The sequence below is a fragment of the Panthera tigris genome, chromosome A3, assembly GCF_018350195.1.
Source record: "Panthera tigris isolate Pti1 chromosome A3, P.tigris_Pti1_mat1.1, whole genome shotgun sequence".
Lineage (NCBI taxonomy): Eukaryota > Metazoa > Chordata > Mammalia > Carnivora > Felidae > Panthera > Panthera tigris.
Genome location: NC_056662.1, coordinates 86,741,671 through 86,761,617, shown reverse-complemented (window position 1 = coordinate 86,761,617; position 19,947 = coordinate 86,741,671). Strand labels below are relative to the sequence as shown.

At 48.2% G+C, this 19,947-nt stretch overlaps 1 protein-coding gene across 2 annotated transcripts in view; it reads left to right on the top strand.

Annotated features, from left to right (window-relative positions):
• Nucleotides 1-18,092, top strand: part of TGFA (transforming growth factor alpha) — a 111,185-nt gene extending 93,093 nt beyond the window's left edge. For both annotated transcript variants that reach the window (XM_042981661.1, XM_042981660.1), the window contains exons 4-6: nt 7,273-7,422; nt 10,358-10,467; nt 12,621-18,092. In XM_042981661.1, the coding sequence (XP_042837595.1) occupies nt 7,273-7,422; nt 10,358-10,467; nt 12,621-12,628 (268 nt within the window). In that variant the 3' untranslated portion in view covers nt 12,629-18,092. The remainder of the gene's footprint in view (nt 1-7,272; nt 7,423-10,357; nt 10,468-12,620) is intronic.
• The last annotated feature ends 1,855 nt before the right edge of the window (nt 18,093-19,947 follow it).

Here is a 19,947-nt window from a genome sequence, read left to right as displayed (position 1 = left end):
GTTGGGTGTAGAGCTTACTTTGAACAAGAAAATAGTTATGACATCATTCCATCCATATGTCTGGAGAAAGCGCACGTCCTCATTCTCTCTCTCCCCACACCAGAAGCAGACACTGAGTCGCACACTAGGCAGGATAATGCAGCAGTTAAAGGCATGGATTTGGAGGTCAGACCTGAGTCTCTTACGCAAGTGACTTAGCCCCATTAATCCTCAGTTTCTCTGTGTATAAAATGGGGATGTTAATATTTCACAGGATTGTGGTGAGGACCCAGTGACCATATGTGTGTACAGCTATTGCTGTCCCGGATGAGAACGTCTAGACACCCGGAGCTATTTAAATTAATTCATTCAATTAAAATGTAGTTTCCAACGCTCACTAGCCACACTTCAGATACTCAGCACCTGCAGGTGGCTAGTGGCTACTGTGTTTGACAGCACAGATATGGACTGTTTCCATCATTGCAGGAGTCCTACTAGATAGCAGTGGAGAACATCCAAGCCTGGTTCCCCGCAGAGCATAAGGGCTCTGTTACCAGGCATTGTTACCATTGCCGCAGCTGGAAGATGCTATAGGGTCCTGCCAAAAGGAGCCATGGAAGGCGGGTAGACCATGGAACCCATGCTGTCCATGAGGCCCTGGGATCAGAGCTGCAGAGAGAGAGCCCTTACCCCATCCAGACCCCTAATCCCCAGCCCTTGAGGCAGAGAAGCTATAGGACTTTGCGAATCCACTTCTTAAGAGGCCAACAGTGGGTAAGCAGAACACTGGTGTCTTTGTGCTCAGGTCCCCCACTCCTACCCCGGCCCTATGGAACTTCTCCATGTTAAAGGCAAGTTAGTGTAAACATATTTTTAAAAGCATGGTCCTTGGTCCTTAATCACTTTGGTCCTTGGCCCCCATATTGAAGACCATATCTTAGGACCTATGCCAAAAGACTTGGCTAAAAGACAGAGGACTAGCCTCCTGCCAGAGAATACATCATTGTTTATAAAGACAATGTCTCTCAAGAGCATTAAAAATGCTGCCATCCTTTTATTTACATTTTTAGCACTTACACAGCACTTGTGTCAGACACTTCACAATCTTGTGAAGTGCTTATAACAACTCCGTAAGTTTTACGGAATCCTATTTTAAAGATGCAGAATCAGTGGCACAGAGAGGCTAAGTAATTTGCTGAGGGTCACACAGGCATTCAAGTGAGGGTTGAGATTTGAACCCAGGAAAATTTGGCTCCAAAGTCTGTACCATGTTGTGCCCTCGCGTGGGACCCTATCCTGAGGAAACAATCTCAAATGCAAACAAAGTGTGTACCTTAAGGTAATCACCTGACAGTATTTATGATATCAAAATTGGAGACTGCCTAAATGGTAAGGGTTTGGTGAAGCAAACTGTGCACGTATATTACTGCACAACATTTTAAATAAATGACTTGCAATTCTCTTATGACAGCAAAATAGTAAGGAGATAGGAGATGAGATACTGACACAAAATTGTAAAACAAACAAAACACAAAAAAACCCCAAAACTATGTTTAAAAGTACATAGCAATAGTTCAAAAAGAAACATGTCAGTTTGCAATTTGGGGAGGTGGGCAACAATGTGAGCTTTTACTTTCTGCCTTGTTATTTATGTGCTTTCCAATTTGCTTAGACACATTCCTTTTCTAGTTGGAGAAATTTTTTTAAGAAAAAAATATTTAAGAGCATAACTCGATATGCATTATTATATTTTTTTGAAAATTGTAAAAGGGCCCTGTGAACCAGGCAAAACAGGAACTTAGGGGGAAAACTTAGCAACTCCTGGGGACCAGAAGGCCTTAAAGCCCTCAGCACAGGAGAAAGAAAGGCATATCATAGATAATGTCATTCTTCTTGTTCAGACAGAGAGGCCCACAGCCACAATTTGCTCCTGTGAAAAGCACCAAAGCATTCTTGACTTAGTAACCAAAATGAAAAGGCCTTGGGGATCCACCTGGCTGGAGCACATTGCCTTTTTCTCCAGCCACAATGGCTCCTTTTGCAGCTCAGCCAGACTCCTTTTCCCTTCTATGTGGCACTCTTTCTTTCTTGTACACTTCTTTCGTTTGGGTTCTTATTTGGGGGAAATAGCCTGAATGGGATCCCAGAGCCTCATTTCAGAATTATGAAGACAAAACAGCATTCCACAATCTTGAGTTTGGCAAAACCCGCTCTAGACAGATGAAATCGGTCAAATGATGTAACGACATGTTCAGTCTTACACATTTTCCATTCCACCCTTGTGATAAAACGACTCCTATTTCATTCAGATTCCTTTCTTAAACAGGGGGATAGCATCTCCCATTTCTCCTGCGCCTGATAGGAGGGGGCCTATTTTATAGCCACCATCCTGGGGCAATGCCCAGAAGGAGGGAAGGAGAAAGGAGACTTAGAAATAGTAGGTTTTGAGTTGTTGGTTCTTGATTGTGTACTTAAATAATAGTCCTACCTCAGTGGTTCTCAGGCCTGGATGCACATTCGAATCACCTGGGTGCCCACTCCACTTGGATGAGCATCTCTGGGGGTGTGACCTTGGCCTTGGCATTTTCCAAATCTTCCCTGGTGATTGTACTGTGTAGTCAGGTGGGAACCAAGGCCTACTTGAGGTAAAGTACAGGACCTTAACTGAGTCAAGCATGATTCATTTGCAACCAGGTGAGATGACTCTTCCCCTCCTTATGTGACTTGTACCTAAAATAATGGGCATAATTAAGTCGGGTATCAGTAGAAGCTTGGGAAGTTTAAAAAAAAAAAAAAAAAAAGGTATGTCACCAAACCTTTTCTTTTTCCCCACCTTATAAAAAGCAACTGCAAAGCATCCCTATTACTACCAACGATTGGGGAGGAGAAAGAACCTCCCGCAATCTCAAGGCCAAAAATTCTAAATTGTGGCTCTCAACTTTAGCTGCCCCGGGGGAATCATCTAGGAGCTTTAAAAATACTAATACTCAGGCCTTACTCCCAGAGATTTTGATACAGTTGGTCTAGGGTGTGGCCTGGACATCAGGATTTTTTCAAGTTCCCCAGGCAATTCCAGTGGGCGGCCAAAGTCGATGTCACTAGTAAAACCTTCATGGTGGCTCTCAACTCTGGCTTCATCAGAATTACCTTTGGCCTTTTCTTCAAAACACCCATTTTCAGAGAAATTCTGATCTTGGGTAAAGCCCAAGGATCTGAACCACAGGTTATTCTGCCTCCCAGCTGCAGTCGTGCTGCCTGGGGCTAAGATCTGCTATTCTCAGAGCTCACCTAGGCCATGACCTAGAGTCTCGCCTGTTAGGCAGCAACCCGTGTGCCTCCTGTGCCTCGCTGGAGAAGTTTTCGTTCATAAGCACATTGGGCTCCCTAATTCAATGAGACTGAAATGTGAGTGTTTGCAGCCGTGACACTAGGTGACTGGGGCATTCCTGTTGACATGAAGACCTTCCCAGTGGGCTAGTACCCCTGCCAGGGGTGTTTTTGAGGCAGGGCTGGTTGTGAAGGGCCCAGCACACAAATGGGAAATGTTCCTCTGGAAGGAAGAATATGGAAAATCAACAAAAGATGACCCAGCCCAAAGAGCTATCTTCTTAGTGAGTTAAGACGACACCGTCTGGGGGCATCTTGGCACCTTGCCACACCACAGCAAGGAGACCTCTTTACAGGGGAGTGAGCAACCTGGCCTTTTTGCAGTGAGGTTTGTGAGCTTGTCACGAAATCACTGTCCCAGAGTATCTTCCAGACCAGTCTGCATTACCCTAGAAAGGTAGCCTTCATGGTTGAGATTGTTAGTTTTTAAACCTAGAAGCCCCTGTTTCCTCATCTGTAAAGAAGGTAAATAGCAACGCTGACCTCACATGCAGCTGTGATTGTTGGGAATAAGAGAGATGGATTCATATGGAAGTTTGGCACAGTGCCTGCAATAAATGGTGTGTGTTGTAATTAGCGCTTGGCTGCCGCTCGTTTATTTAAACAGGTTTTCTTGGAGTCCCCAGCATTGATGTGTTAATCCGTAAGGTTTGCAGAACCAAGTGGTTGTGAAGGTGTTAGAATCCTTCTCTCCCAAGGGCCTGCAGGTCAGAGTAGGACTATTTCAGAAATAGGCGTGCTTAGCCTGGACCTCTCACAGATAGTTACACAGATCCTCACTGCACTGCCCTGGGAGGAAGCAGCATAGACACCTGTCTGTAGACGTCCCATTGGCTCGGCTGCAAGTCCCGAGGAGGAATGTAACAGTTGATCCCAAGGCCCAACCTCCTCAGCCCCCTCCTGTTCAGTGGTTCACCAGTCTTTGTAGACCTGGGTCTTGCCCGAAGGAGCACGGAGACTGACCTGAAGTGAGGCTGGTGGGGAGGGCAGTGATTCTGAGGGCGTTCAGAAGAGGTGAAGTTAGATCCATGCAAAGAGATAAGGCAAACGGATGTATGGGTGACTGGGTGAAGGAATGAGTCTGTAAATTACCTTTTTGGAGAATGTGATCTTTGAGACGGAGTCTGATGGGGAGAGTGAGGAATAACATTCCAGTCAGAGAAGGTGGCAGGAGGTGAGATGGGCAAGTGGAGAGTGGTAGGTGATCATGCATAGACCAGGCAGGTATGTCCATGTGCCTATAGGCCCGGCACTGGTTTATTTGACACTGGGCGGGGGGGGGGGGGGGGGGGGGGGGCGGCACATCTTGGGTCGGCTGGAACCTAGGTTATGGGAGATAAAGTGGAGAGGATTCAGGCCCTGCAGAGAGGGGGTGTCAAATACCAAAAAGTGGAAGTCCACAGGGAGCCAACTGGGTGCAGGGTGAAAACTGAAGGTCAGGCTGGAATAGGGACCCCATACAGGGTTCTCTCTGGACGCTGACAGCTTCGATCTATGCGGCACCTCCACTGTTGCTTAGCCCATCAGCCTCCGGTCCAGTCCACTGTCTGCTTCCCCCAGTGGGAAGGGGCCAGTGCCTTTGTTTTCTCCACAGCCCACAGGTTGAGCTGTTTCTTGATTTTGACCTTCACATAATTTTGTTATTAAAACCAAACAAAAACCTGCCCGTGGCCCACAGGCCCTCAGTCTCCTCCCTCAGCCCAGGTCTGGGACAGTCAAGAGTTCTGTGATCTAGATCCTTTTTAAGGAAAGTCTTGCTAGAGATCCCCCTCTACAACTTTGTCCCTCCTGCATCTGGAGGCTGCTGTCTTATCCTCGGGTCTGTAGAGAACCCTACATGGTGCCCTGTGTCCTAGTTGGCCCTTCTCAGCTTCTTTACTTGCACCTTTGTTGAACCGAAAACTTCAAATCTCTTTTACCTTTTCAAGATTGGAGCCTAAACCAAAAGGCACGTTTGATCAAGAGCTTAACCTGTGGCATTCTTGCCCCAATCCCTTTTGAGTATGTGGGGGGAAGCAGCCTGATGAATGAGCAAGAATCCAGACTTTGAAAAAAAAAAAAAAAAAAAAAAAAGAATCCAGACTTTGGGCTAAACAGACCTGGGTGTGAATTTCTCTCTCTTGTCTAGCAGTGTGACACAGGCAAATGACTTTGACTTTTCTGTGCAAGGATTAAATGGGAAAACGTAGGTGAAATGTACAATAACCCTTAACAGAAAAGCAAGGGCCTGAATTCAAACTGAAAAAAAAAAAAAAAAACAAAAAAAACCTTTAAGAAAGGTATATAACAAGTGGGCTATGGGACAAAGAGCCCCCACAAAAGACTCTTCCATTAAGCAGTGCTAGAGACAAGCTTCTATGCTGTGGTAGTCCAGGGTGAAGCCTTAACCAGCAATTTTCGCAGTATCTCCTGTTTGTCACAAATCTTAAACTCTACACTACCGGTTCCTTTAACATGAAAATTATTACATTTTTGTTAACATTGAGCAAAACCTATGTTCCAGAAAAAAGATACTGTGTTTATCCTGTGGCCCTAAGGATCCCTCTGGCATCTGGGGTCTGGTGGCCCAGGAGTCCAGGTGTAGGGGAACCACAAATGTAATGCCCCTGGGGCTGGCCCTGGGCACAATAGCAGGCAACCAGAACCCTTAATCCCCTTTTATTTCTCCTTGTTCTTCAAAGGCCTTTAAATCTAAAAGTGAAGGAGAGAGACTGACTACTTCATCAAAAGGTAGACTCTTGGGGAAAAAACAAAAAGTTTACAGCTATCATTGCCATGGCTGGGTGGGGGAAACCAAAACAAAACTTTAAATCCAGTGTGTGATGTTTGGTGCAGGGCTGCTCTTGGGGAAGTCCCCTGTGGGAAGGAAACTTCCTCACCTGAGAAGACCATGGTGATCAACCATTTTCTTTATAATAACAAAGTCACCCGAACAAAGGGACCTGTACATAAGCAAAGAATCTTCTGTTGAGAAGAACCCTATGCTTGGAGGGGGAAAAAATGCCTTCATCAGAAAATGAGCATCCCTTCCTTATGACTAGAACCTTTCCTGAGGGTTCGTCCTCCAAGAACCACTTGTGGCTGCCCCAGGATTGAGGGGGTGGGGAGGTTAGCATAAGCAAGAGTTATATGGAAGGAGTAGCAACAGCCTTCTGCACACAGGAGGAGGCTGTTACAGAAGCGAAAGAGCCCTTGGATACTAGCAATACCAGTAATAATATCCCCTTGTGTCAGTATTGCCCTTCACAGGCCATGTGCACGTTCAAGAGCATGGCCTCTTTTGTGCCCTTTACTGATCCTCCTCCAGTGGAATGAGGCCAGGTGGTGTTGGAAATGAGAAGCAGACTAGTGGCTTCTCAAGTCCTGCATTTCCCAGAGAGTGGCACCGGCCCCTACTTGAGTACGCCCCCACCCCCACCCCATGTGCCGGGCACTGGGTAAATGCTTGCAGGGCTAATTAAATGTGATGAAGAGGATAAAAAAGCAAACCACAGCCTGTGTCTCCCTCTGGGTTAGCGTGTGTTCTCTCTCTCACCATCGAATTCTGAATACACACACTTAGTTTAAAAATAACCTGGATTTTTATGAACTGCCAAAATGAACTTCGTGTCCTGAACACGTTTGCTGCCTTCTCTATCCCCACCATCTGACATGGTAACAATAATAATGAATGCTTCCACAGATGAGCAAGCCGATTAGTTACTCCTCATTCTCCAAGGAAGAGGTGCGCATTCAGGGAAATGGCAGGGAGTTTGCTGATCCCTTTGCATCCAATAGCAGAGGCTGGAGGGGCCCCTTTGAGCTTTTCCTAGGGCTTTGGGTCCCTCTCGCCCAGCCTTCCTAGGGGAAGATGGGGGAACAAGACCTTCCATCAGAAGAGCATGCTGACATTCCTTTCTTCCCCAGCTGCCATTCTGGGTATGTTGGTGCACGCTGTGAGCATGCCGACCTCCTGGCTGTGGTGGCCGCCAGCCAGAAGAAGCAAGCCATCACCGCCTTGGTGGTGGTCTCCATCGTGGCCCTGGCTGTCCTCATCATCGCATGTGTGCTGATACAGTAAGTATTTGCTGCCCCTAAGTTCGAGGCCCTCTCCGGGACATTTGCGGCATGCCCGGATAACAGGGCCACCTCGGCATGGTTTATTCTGTGGCGTCTGACTGGTGTCAGCAAAGCCAAGAGGAACTCGGGTAATAGCCAGGCTGTGTGAAGGACACACATCCTGGGAAGGTCCCCAGCAGTGAGTCTGCACATTGCTGGAAGCTGGCATAGAAGCAAAGGCACGTGTTCTCTCCTGCTGTTGGGTTTGGAGCCTTCAGAGTTGTGATAGCAATGTGCAGGTGTTCCAGAGGAACTAGAAATGGCTCTCAGCCTCATTTAGCAAGTGGCAGAGGTGCTTCCTCTCCGCCAAAGTCACTCTGCAAATCCCAAAGCCACGTCAAATGTCTTGGTTGTTATTTTGACAGGCTGGTGACAGCCCTTCCCCTTTCTCCATGTCTCTGCCCCTCCTCAGCTTCCAAAACTCAGTTTCTGCCCTGCTTCTTCCAGAACATCTTCCCGAGCCAGTAGACACCCTTTTCTTGGGCCTACTTGCTTGCCTGTATCTCCCAACAGGACTGCTCCACAAAGGGAGACACCCAAGTCCTGTATTTGCAGCAGCTGGCCAGATTTATTCCCTGGAAATATCTAGAGACCTCTAATTCACAGAGCAAGTCCTCTGAGAATTTATATCTAATTGGATATGCACAAGGAATCCACAGAATAACTAAAGGCTACCAGTCAGCTCGGTGTGGATTAACTCATGGCAGAGACTAGTGGATGGGCCATTCCGGCAAAGGCTGGAGTAAGCAGCTGTGTGTTAATGAAGGAAGCCAGACTTCAGCCCTCTAAGGTTGTCTGGAATTTGGACAGATAATTATGAGTCTCTGTCCTGTTTATTTATTGGTTTGTTGCTGTTGGGGCAACCTGGTTCTGGCAGTGAATGGAGTGCCCCTCAGAGCCATAGTTTCACATCCTTCTCCTGGCCGAAGCCAGCATTAAGTGGTGAGGGATGAGGTTCAATTGAGCTGGCCTTTCCTTCCACTTCAAGCAGTGTCTGTTCCACTCTCACCTGCCTTGGAAAAGGTGGTAGGCAGACAGCTGTGGTTGAGACTGGGGCAAAGCCCAGGCTCTGCCACTCACAAGGACAATTCTCATGACTAGCTGTGTGCATACCCATCATTTCCATAGTCCTATTTCTATGGCCAGGAGGGTTCCAGAGTCTTAGGAACAAGATTTGGTGCCTCCGTGAGCTTCTTCAAAGGGATTTAAAAGCAATTTTGCCAGATTCTCTGAAGACAGGGACAATTTAGGATTCCTGGGCAGCCTCTCTCATTCTCAAGGAGGCAGCCAGTCTCTCCTCTCTTCTGTCTTTTCCCAGCCTATCCTTGTCAAAGACCAAGGTCGGAATCCCTGAGCCAGGGGCACTTGGGTAGCTCAGTCAGTTAAGTGACCCTTGATTTCGGCTCAGGTCATGATGGTTGTGAGATTGAACCCTGCATTGGGCCCCACACTCAGTGTGGAGCCTGCTTGGGATTCCCTCGCTCTGCCTCTCCCTCTCCCTCCCCCTCTTTTCTTCTCTCCCTCTTCCCCCGCCTTTCTCAAAATAAATAAACATTTTAAAAAATAATCCCTGAGCCAGAAACCAAGCCCTCACCCCAACCAGGCTGCTGGTTGCCTAGGCATGGGGCCCTTCTGAGTTGCATAGTTGGTTGGGACCAGCTTATCTCATGCTAGAGGGACCTGGAGGCCTTGGTCTCACTGCCCTGTGATGGATGCTCCTTGTTAGGCAGTGACTGGAGTAAGCCCACTGCTAGCTGACTGCAAAAGAACAGTCTCTGGTGGATCTGTAATCAGATCCTCTAGATCCTTCCCGATCTTGGACTCTACAATCAGGAGGGCGCCATGTCGAGATGGACTGCTCTGACCACCATGGCAGAAGTATGTTGGGCGGAAAGGTCTTGGGCTCCTTCTCGGCTCTGCTGCCCAAAGATTTGGGGGCCCTGGTAGCCTTCCCAGGACAGCACCAGGAAAGAGGGGCTAGGGTAGAAGTCATGAGATGCCACCAGGTACCAAGAGGGAAGCACAGCAACACGGGCTCGTTTTCTCACTTGACTCCAGGCCCATGTCCACCAGGAGACCCTGCCCAGCCCCGGTGGGCGGATGCATGGATTGTGCCCATGTCAAGGTTAGAATGAGTAGAAACAAAGTCCTCTGCAGTATCCCACAGGATACAGCTCTAAGTGTCTCTAGGTAATCAATGTCTTACTCCGTGCTTGCTTCTCTGCCCTCCTTTTGGGCTCCCTGACTCTTTTTTCATGCTAACTCTGCAAACTGTTCATTCCTGCCCACAGAAGAAGGCAGGAGCATTCATAACTCTGATGCTTCAGGACTGTGGGTGACAGAGGTTCACCAAGAGGTTGGGTTTGCCACAACTAGAGAATATTAGTCCTCAGAGATTCAAAACCACAGAGACTCATGACTCATTCTTTCATTCTTTCCACGGGTCAGTTCAGCCATGTTGCTGGCAATACTGATGGACAATTCCCTTCCCCAAGCCCTCAGAGCCCTGCCAGCCTGAAGTGGCTGCTTTGTCCCAGTCCTGACAGCAGTGCTGAAGCTATTACTACATTTAGGGAGTCACCCAACTGCTGCTTTATGGACAGAGCAGCCGGGTGGGTGGTCAGGTTGCCCTGCAAGCCCAGAGCAGAGCTGTGCAAACAGAGGCAGTTCCTTGAAGTGACCAACAGGTGCTCTTGTTAGCTGGCCTCTTCCCCAAAAGACACCATCCTGCAAGACACTCGGCCGCCTGCTGTGTGTGTCTGTCCCTCCAGAGGCCTCCACAGGAAGGCCGGTTCAGAGCCCAGAGCTGCCCAGCAGGCTCTTTAGGCAGACACTGCACCAGCTGAGCACTCCTGCCAGGCTCCCACCCAGCCCGTGTTCTCTGTGTCTGCAGCTGCTGCCAGGTCCGGAAACACTGTGAGTGGTGCCAGGCCCTCATCTGCCGGCACGAGAAGCCCAGTGCCCTGCTGAAGGGAAGGACTGCTTGCTGCCACTCAGAGACAGGTAAGGGGCTGCCTCGGGGAGGGGCCTTTTTCCCTTGGGAGACACAACTGGGTGGAGAAAGCAACCACCTTCTCCAGGGCAGGGCAGAAGTTCTTAGAGGGTGTAGCAGGAAGAGGGAGAAAAGGGAGAGGACGTTTATCCTACCAAGTCAAGTTTAGTTTATTCTGAGGTATGTTTTACACAGAAGGAAGCTCTTTTGGGGCACCTGGGTGGCTGAGTCGGTTAAGCTTCCAACTTCAGCTCAAGTCATGATCTCAGGGCTCATGGGTTTGAGCCCCACATTGGGCTCCAGAGCCCGGAGACTGCTTCGGATTCTGTGTGTCTCTGTCTCTCTCTCTCTCTCTCTCTCTCTCTCTCTCTCTCTGCCCCTCCCTCACATGCACTCTGTCTCTCTCTCATAAAAATAAATAAACATTTTTAAAAATTTTTACAAAAGGAAGCTCTTTTATCTTTACTGGCCTGTGTGACCTTTGACAAGTTAATTAACCTCTCTGAGCATCTGTTTTCTTATTTAAAAGATGTGCAAATTGAATGAGTACCTACATAAAGTACCTAGTACAGTGTACCACAGGTTGTAGACACACAACCGATGTTTGTTCTCTTTCCCTTGAGAAAGTCCCCTTCCTTTTCCCATCGGTGAAATTAGGGATTTAACCTACAGGTCTCTCAGGACTCTTTAGCTCTTACATCCCGTGATCTTCGTTAAGCTTTGATGTCTGATGTTTCATGAACATTCTCACTGACACCCACGACGAATATCGGGCATCCCGATGTGGAACCAAACCTGCACCTCAGGAGTCCTCATCTGAGCATTACTAGCTTGGGGCTCACAGAGGCCAACAGCTCTTTTATCAAGACGAGTTCTGAAAAGTTGCACGTCAACAAATTTTTCTAAAATGCTCTTTTGACCAGCAGAGCCCATTATAAATTTAAAGTTCCTTTTCAGGAAGTAGTGAGACAAGAGACAGTCCCACAGGCTAATCCACCAAGAGTGACCTTCTCTAGTAAACAGTTGGCATTCCAGAAGCTCAAGGTTGCATGAACAGAGTAGGAAGAAGGGCGACTGGGAAGCTGGAGCACCGACGTGTTCACTAAACCTCCTGGCGGTCTGACCTGGAAGGTGCTGAAGGCCCAGGAGCAGGTTATTCAGGACCTGTAGTAATCATGCATGAGCAGGTCTTTTTAGTTAGGGGGCCCGCAACTCTTGAGGATGTTAATCCATCGGTCCTCGTAATGGCCTTCAGAGAAAGAGGATTTGTCAGTGATGTAGGTAAACTGAGTCTGCCAAAGTTCTGCATGCATCCCACCGTAAGTCCATGGGGGAGCTAGGATGCGAGCCAGGAACTCTGAAGACTCCACTCAAATCTCTCTTCCACTGACTTGGAGGACCATCCATTGAGCTAACGCGCTTCTTATTTTGTTATTTAGCACCAATGGAGAAATTATTTAAAATTTATAGTAGATTTTGTACTATTTGTGCGTACCTCAGCAGAGTCATTTAGGGTAGAGTAGTTTCTTATTAATGTCACTTCTCTACCCACATTTGGGAGGACATTAGCTTGGAGCCTCAGATGGGTCCGGCCTTCCAGAGGTGGGCACTGAGGCTAAAGCCCCCTCCCTGAGATGATGCATACCTCTCCACCTCCAGAGGAACCACAGGAGGGACCAGGGCAGGAAGATGTCCGGGCCAAGCTGGATTCTTGAGCTGTGGGGAGCTAAGTCCATGCTGCCTCCCGTGAGCCACAGAGGATGCCTCAGAGCCCCACCCACTGAGAAACAAATGGGTCCATTCTCATATGGCCTGAGGAGAAGCCATTCTGCCACCAGAGCCCTCAGCCAGCTCATTGGCTGCCCACGAAGCCACCGCTTACGGAGGCACCAGCACAGGCTGGGCTGACTGTCCTCCAGTTGAACGAAGGCCCTCATAACACGGTGCATCCCCATTCTCTTCAGCCTTTCCTTTGGCACTAAAAGTACAATTTCAGAAGCTGCTGCCCTGAGGTTGAACCAGAGGACCTTGGACCTGGGCCTGACAGCCCCAGAGAACCCGGTGACATTGGCTGATGCATCTCCAAGTTTCTGTCCCAAGCTTGTCTTCCTAGCATGGTTGGGGTCTGGCATGCAGAACTTAACTTGTCTCTCCTTCCTTCCAGTGGTCTGAAGAGCCCAGAGGGAGTTTGGCCAGGTAGACTGCGGCAGCCTGAGGAAGAAAGGACTTCTTCAGGACGAGCCGACAGACCTTCCTACTCTGCCTGCAATCACCTGTGCAGCCTTTTTGTCTTTTGTGGGCCTTCCTTCGAAACTCTGTCAAGAACTCTGTCTGCTTGGGGTTATTTGGTGTGACCTAGAGAAGAAAACAGTGGACCACAGCTTAAAGACTGGTCAAAAAAGAATTGCAAAGGGGTGGACTTCCTGTTTACCTAGCTAAGGTGTGCCTCTGTCCGCACCTGAGCCCAGGTGTAGGTGTGGTTGCCTTCTACCGGTCACGGAGGCTGGGCTATGTTTCTTTTTAATGGACTCCTCTCCCCACAATGGTGTCCATCCTGCCCAAAACTGGAGGTTGCCGTAGTTGAGTTTTTCCTCATCTGCTTATTGGAGAAGAAGGCGGAGGAAGGGTAACTGTTTGCCACATGAAGATGCCAAGGGTAAGAGGAACTGTGTATGTCCTCTGTCTCTGTCCACGAGACCCTCAACCAGCCTGACATCTTCCACAGACATACGACGCTGAGGACCTTCCCAAGCCGTCGGCACCCTCGGAGATAATTTCTTATTTATTAGATGGATGATGGTTTTATTTTATCTTTAATCTCTTAAGTCGATGTAAAAAGCATCAAACCTTTTCAGACTTCTACATTAACGATGTATGTAATGCTGGCTGAAAAGTCAACTGACTGATTAGAGCTGTCTGGCCTCTTTGGGACAGCTAAGGCTTGGGGAAGGCCACCCAGGGGGGTGCAGAGATGGAAGCAGAGGACGGGTTGCTGATGAGAGCAAAGATTGGGTCTCAGAGGCCTTGTCATTTAAGACACAAAACAGGTAAAGGCCCCCCGATACATTCCAGTAGAAAAGTTAGCAAATCCAGCAGCAGAGATCTGTCAGCTTTGTTGGGGGAGACAGGAAGAGAGTGCCTGTGTGCCTCTACACAAGAGAAACACGGTACCACACTGCTTTGTGATTAAGCATGTTCACTTCCTAATGCGCCCTCCAAGTGCATGTTTAGAAACAGAGCACATGCGGAAAGCCACGGGCATTTGGGCCGCATTCGTGAAAGGGGGGCTAGGCATTTCCTTCCTATGTTGTTGCATGGTTGATTTGTTGCTTTATTTTTAAAAGGAGAAATTTACCTTTTCTATTTATTTTCTAGCATTAGGAAAAATATCCCAGTGACTTATTTTTCCCTTTTCCCTTCAGGATCCTTGTTTTATTAACAAAAACTCTTAACAAGTCACCTCCACCAGCGTGGACCTCGCTTTCCCTTGAGAGAAGGAGAAATTGTTTTCATGGGCATCTGGGTACATTCTGCCCACTGGGCTTGCCTGTGGAAAGCACTGGTTCCCTCTCCAACTAAACAACAGTTCATCCCTAGCAATTTTCATTAAAATTTGGAAGTAGAATCACAGCAAAATAATATGTGAAGTCCTTATGTGAGGAAACTCTTGTTCACTAACATTTGAAAAATGAAAGATTTCTACCTATTAACTTCGTGCATCTAGCTCCACACATCATGAAAGGGACCTTTAAAATATGGCGGGTTGGCTTAAAATTTCTGTCAGGTAGTTTTGTCCCCCTCTAATTCTTCTTCCCCAATCTGTGTATTTCGATGAATTTTCTCTTTATTCTGTACGACTGAGACAATTGTATGACCCGTGTCTTAGCTTTGGCACTTTTCTGGAATGATGCTGCACCTGAAGCAAAAGGAGCAGAAATGGGATCAGTTCACCAGCTGGCCCACTGACGATATACTTGACACAGTTCCCGGGTCTTGATATAAAAGAATAGGTTTAAGCTTGCATTTCTTGGGTACATCCTACAGCAGCAGGTATGTGGGCTGAGGCCTAACTGTAGCATCTTGCTCAGAGACCAGTCCCATTGACACTGGTTTGTAGACCCCATTTTCACTCCTCTCTCTCTCTCATCAGACCCTCCTGAAAGTCTGAGAGTCTGGTTAGAGAGACCAATGGCAGTGGAGTAGTGTGTTTTTAACTTGAGATCACATTTTACTTAGAACAATCTTTCCTCAGTCTTTTAGAGACTATTTGAGATCTGACTGCCTTTAAAGAATATGAACTGATGGGAAATGTTTCGTTCAGCCTTCAGGCGTCCCAGAGCCTTTGCAGAGGTGTGGGAAGAGGATGCAAGCAGAGGGAACCTTCTCGGTTCCCTGAAGGGGCTCCACAGTTAGGGTCCGTGAAGGCTCTGATCCTCACATTACAGGTGCCAGCACCCCTTTCCTTGTGCCAGGGCAACCATGCGGTGAACCGTGCAGAGAAGGAGCGTGTGCCTCCCTGCAGGTGGCTCCCAAGTCAGTCCTCTGTAAACCAGTAGGTCTGAAAGAGTTGGAAGCAGAGGCTGGGGTGAAGGCAGGCCTCAATGGACCTTCGTCCATGCCCAGGATAGGAGAGCCTTGCTTCTTTGGTGATTTCTCTTTTAGAAATCAGGTGGCCAACAAGCATTGGATTCCTGTGCCATTTCATGGTGTTGATACTCTTTGGGTTAGCCCCCTTTTCAGGTTAAAAAAGCATCTTCTAATCCATCTTCACAGGTTCCCTGTGTTTCCTTGCCCTTTAGAAAGCCGAATATTACAGTTCGGGAATTGTTCCTGAGGCCCTTCCTGGTAAGGAGCCGCACACCTGAGAGTGGGGATCAGAGCCGCTTCCAGTGTCTATCTCAGGAGAAATGAAAAGCCCCCATTAGAAGGAGGGGGTGCTTCCAAATATTTTATGGAGCCTAGATTCTCCCACTGCTCTACAGGCTGTAACGTCTTTGAGCATACTGGCAGGAAACATTTTCTTCTAGACAGAAAGACCTATAGCAGCCAACCCTACTCTGGAAAAGATGCATCTGGACACACATGGAATCAAGCAAGATACGAGCTTGCCATGGTATCTGCTCCATCCAAGTGGGCAGAATGGCCCAGAGTCTATTTTCCTAAGAAAGGAGAAGGAGGTGTGATTGGTACCCCTTCACCAATGCGTTGGTGAGGGAGGAAGAGGTGTGGTTCTAGAACTTCTTGGGAAATTATGCTCTGCAGGTGGAGAAAAGTGTCTGTCTTCACCCAGGTTTTCCAGGGCCAGGTGGTCTCCGTGCACATGGGCCACTAGTCACTTTTCCAGGCAATTTTGGCAGAAATGGATTGGCAAGGTTCCAGCACCATTCAGGAGACCCTGACCTCCTAGTAGGGCCTGGGCCTCGATTTCTGCCAACCCACTCAGCCAAGGAAGGTGGAGGCTTCAAAAGCCCAGGACCAAAGGGGACATCACAGAAACAAGAGGAACACATATGTTTGTTCTTAATGTTGGAACGTAAGACCTGTTCTCTGCAGCCACTGATTTTACCAGGCTTCCTGAAAGATCTAGTGGTGAACATACACACAGTACTGAAAAACAGCCCCTCTCTCTGGTATAGTAACTTACTGAAGTATTCAACTTTTCATTATCTTTATTATAACAAACCTGATGCTTTTTTTTATTTTTAGAACTTGTTACTCTGACTTCTGTATATGTTGCACTGAAAAGGTTAATATTTAATGTTTTAATTTATTTTGTGTGATAAGTTAATTTTGATTTCTGTAATGAGTTAATGTGATTAGCAGTTCTTTTCCTTAATATCTGAATTATACTTATTTAAAGAGTAGTGAGCAATATAAAATGTAGTTGTGTTTTTCAGTCATGTGCATTGTTGTCTAGTTGTACTGTTTGTACCTTGTTTGGAAGGATGAAGGAATGAACTCTTTTTTTTTTTTTTTTTCCTAAATCAAGACTGGAGCTTTTCTTTCATGAGACTGGCATGTTGCTGAAAAGCAAATTAAGAATTTTCTCTGCAAATGTGAATGATGAGAAAAAATTAGATGCTCTTTTGCAACATGTGGGGATACTAAAATTAACTACAGTTGATCCCTGTCTGCTTGAAGAAATCAAATCCTCCAAAGTTCCCAATATATGTCTTTCATCCACTATGGGTCTGCCAATATGCTAAATAATGCAGAGGGAAATATAAAACACACAATCCCTGCCCCAAAAGAATTGAGATCTGCCTGAGAGACTGACATGCAAAAAAATAGTTCTGGACAAATTCCAGACAAAATACAAAGCCTGAATTGTAAAGTAGAGAGCATGTGTTAGTAACTGTGGGTCTCCAAGTGTGGTCCCCAGGCCAGCAGTGTCTGTATCACCTGGGGCCTTCTTGAGTCTCTTAGGAATGCAAATTTTCATGCCCCACCCCAGGCTGTTAAACTCCAGAGTTGCCCCACTCCCCCTCCATATTCTAGGTGATTCTGATACATGAGCAAGTTTGAGAACTGCTGTGCTATAGGACTCAGCAAAGGGCAAGTTAGTGTGGGGCCATAGTTTTTAGGAAAAGCTTTATAGAGGCTTTGCAGAGGAAGTGAAGTGTAATTCAGTTCACCTCTTCAGTGTTCAAAGTTAACAGCCATCAGAACGTAGGGGCTTGAATTAAGGCCTGCATTTATTTGGATCTTCTCTGCCTAGCCTCGTTGAAGGGAAAAAACAGGCCTGTCCACCCCCTACCATACCCCCACTCACCCACCCCGTTCCCCGCTGCCCAGTTTCGAACTGTAAGGAATAGAAACTGTTCTGTCAACCCAGTTTGTACAAGCCTCGCTTGCACGTGCAATCCCATGTTTAAGCCCCTGCACTTCCAACCCGTGTGTGGACCTCACATGTGCAGCATACGAGGAGCTCATGGAGAAGCAGCAGATAGTGAAATAGTTGTGGAACAGCGTGAGATCTTGGTCCCAAGGGATGCTCGGCTTTGGTGGCAAAGGTGAGCCTGTAGAGCCTGTGGTCCAGGCCTTGGAGGGCTTGGGATGTGCCTGATTTACGAGATGAGAAGCTGGGCAGCTCCTTGTCCCCAGTGCACTAGCCTGGGAGCTGTCCCTCCACAGCACCTTTACCCATCTCTGAGGAGACAGAGACCTGCTACCCGAACTTGGCATTCCCCTCTTGGCCCTATTCTGTCTTGAGGGACCTCTTCAGGCCTATTTCTAACCCATGGGATTTTCTTCTTGTCCCCCTCCTTCTCCTCCCTGATTTCCAAGCCCTCTGGCCAAGACTGCCTCTACCAGAGCCTGGTGACTGCCCCTGGCAGGTGCACTGGGCTGTCCAGGATGCCGCAGGCAGGACCTTTCCAGAGAAAAAGCACCTATGAACTCTGAGTCAAGCCAAACCAACCTTTCCTCATTTACCCAGGTGACTTGCAGTTGCCAACTTGAATCTGTGATCTGGACTGTTCGGGACTAGTCATTTTGAATTCTGTTGGCCCAAACTTCAGACCCCTGTGTGCCCCACCTCCTGCCTAGCCCAGTTTTGGGGTGTGTGTGACCTAGCCTTGCCTCCTCTCTAACTCGGAGCTCTTTGCACAGCAGCCGCCTGGGGATTCTAGCACCAGCATCCCTTCCTCTGTCTTCTGAAACTCCCTCCTCCACATTTGCTCTCTGTCAGGGCTTGCTACCTCCAGGAGGCCCTGAAGTTTCTGTCACAGCCTTTCACCTTCAAAAATAGAGAGGATGTGTTCGTGGTCACACAACCTGGGTCTAGCAGTGTCTTTTCCTCCAGGCTAGTTAGTGTCTCCCACCCAGATCAATCAAATTGTAGAATCTGGGGGGATGGAACTTGGGCATCTGTTTAAAATCTCTCCTGGAGATTCTGACCCAATCCCTACTGCTCTCTAAACACACCACACCCCAGGGAGCAGATGGCATAGGAGGGGTTTGGTGTCTGGAGCTGAGGGTGCCTGGTACCCACTCAGGGCGATCCCCCCAGTCCATGCTTAAGTACCCCTTCCATCCGGCAGATGGTAGACCTGGGGAAGCATGGAGGCTTGGACCTCCTTTCAGGTGGGATCATCTATGGTAGAGAAGTGAGAAAACTCTTATGGGAACAAGAGCCTATAAGGAATACCATGTGACTAGCTTGAGGTCATGCACAAGTGGGTGATGGTCTTTCAGGGGCCAAATTTTGCAACTGGGAATAAAAAGCGTGACGTTTAAGCTGAAAGGGAAACAGGAGAGAGAAAGAAAAAGCAAAGTGTCCACAGGACATTTCCTCTAATGGAAGCTTCAGGCCCTGGTGTGCAGCTGCACAGGTCCCCTGGGACAAGAGGATGCCCTGTGTCATGAAGTCTCCAGGGCAAGTCCAGGTCCCGCCCAGGAGCCCCTCCAAGGAGTTCAGAGGAGAACAGTTGAGAGTGGGACAAAGGAACCACTCCACTACCTGGGGCTAGGCTGCCCCACATGTTCCAGAAAGGGATTCCACAGGTCTGGAAATGTGACATCCCCCAAGGGCTGTGCCGGGAGGGGCTGGTATCCTTTAAACCCTGTCCTGTCATACAGCAGAAAGCTGAATGACTCTCCTGCCTTTGTAAATGGAAACCCTGAACCCCAGCGAACCAGAGCGCAGGGGTTCTGGACCTGTGTGGTGGAGAGAGGCTGGAGGCAGAGACCTGGGTTGGTTGCAGGCCTGCTTCTTGCTGGCCTTGCTACCCTGGCACGTTACTGAGCCCCCAGTGCCTACCTATCTAGCTCCTGCATGTTTCATTCAGGGAGCTGTTGAGATAAAGTTTACAAATTCCCACTTGCTCAATCTGAATCTTGTAATCAAGAAAATCTAGTGTGACCCTAAATGCCACTAGTATATTATCCAGTTCAAGGGAGGCCCCACTCTCTGATCCTCTACTGACCTTCAATTCAAGGTAAAAGAAGGCATGGGGAGGGGATGTGTCATGAGGAAAATTTCCAGAGAGTCAGTGGCAAATGGGGCCATAATCAGAGGGTCAAGTTCCCAGTGGTTAAGGACCCAGAGGAGTGAGGAAACTGCCCTTGGACATAGAAGGTTGCTCAGTGTGACCTCAAAGAACAGGGCCAGCAGCAAAAAGGTTGATTTCTGCTCAACAGGGTCTTTTTCATCGCCAGAACCTCTTCCTGGGCTAGCGTACTCCCTGACACCAAAGTGGCCAAGCAGAGGCTGGGTGACCGCCAGGGCACAGGGGGTCCCCTGCTGGGCTAGAGCCTGTGCTGGAAAAGCCTCTGGGGTCCAGTCCACCTCCAGTGCTCGAATTACCACCTCTTGCCCAAGAGTCCATGGGTTACCAGTGCTCCAAGACTTCACCTCCCACAGCTCCCTTCTGGAATAGTCTATGAGCCCAGACTTGAGCCTCTGCCCTCCCTGTGCCCTGCTATGGATCCTATAGCATCCCAGGGCTTCCTGGTGATGGAGGGGCATCTCAGGCCTGCTCAACCCCTTC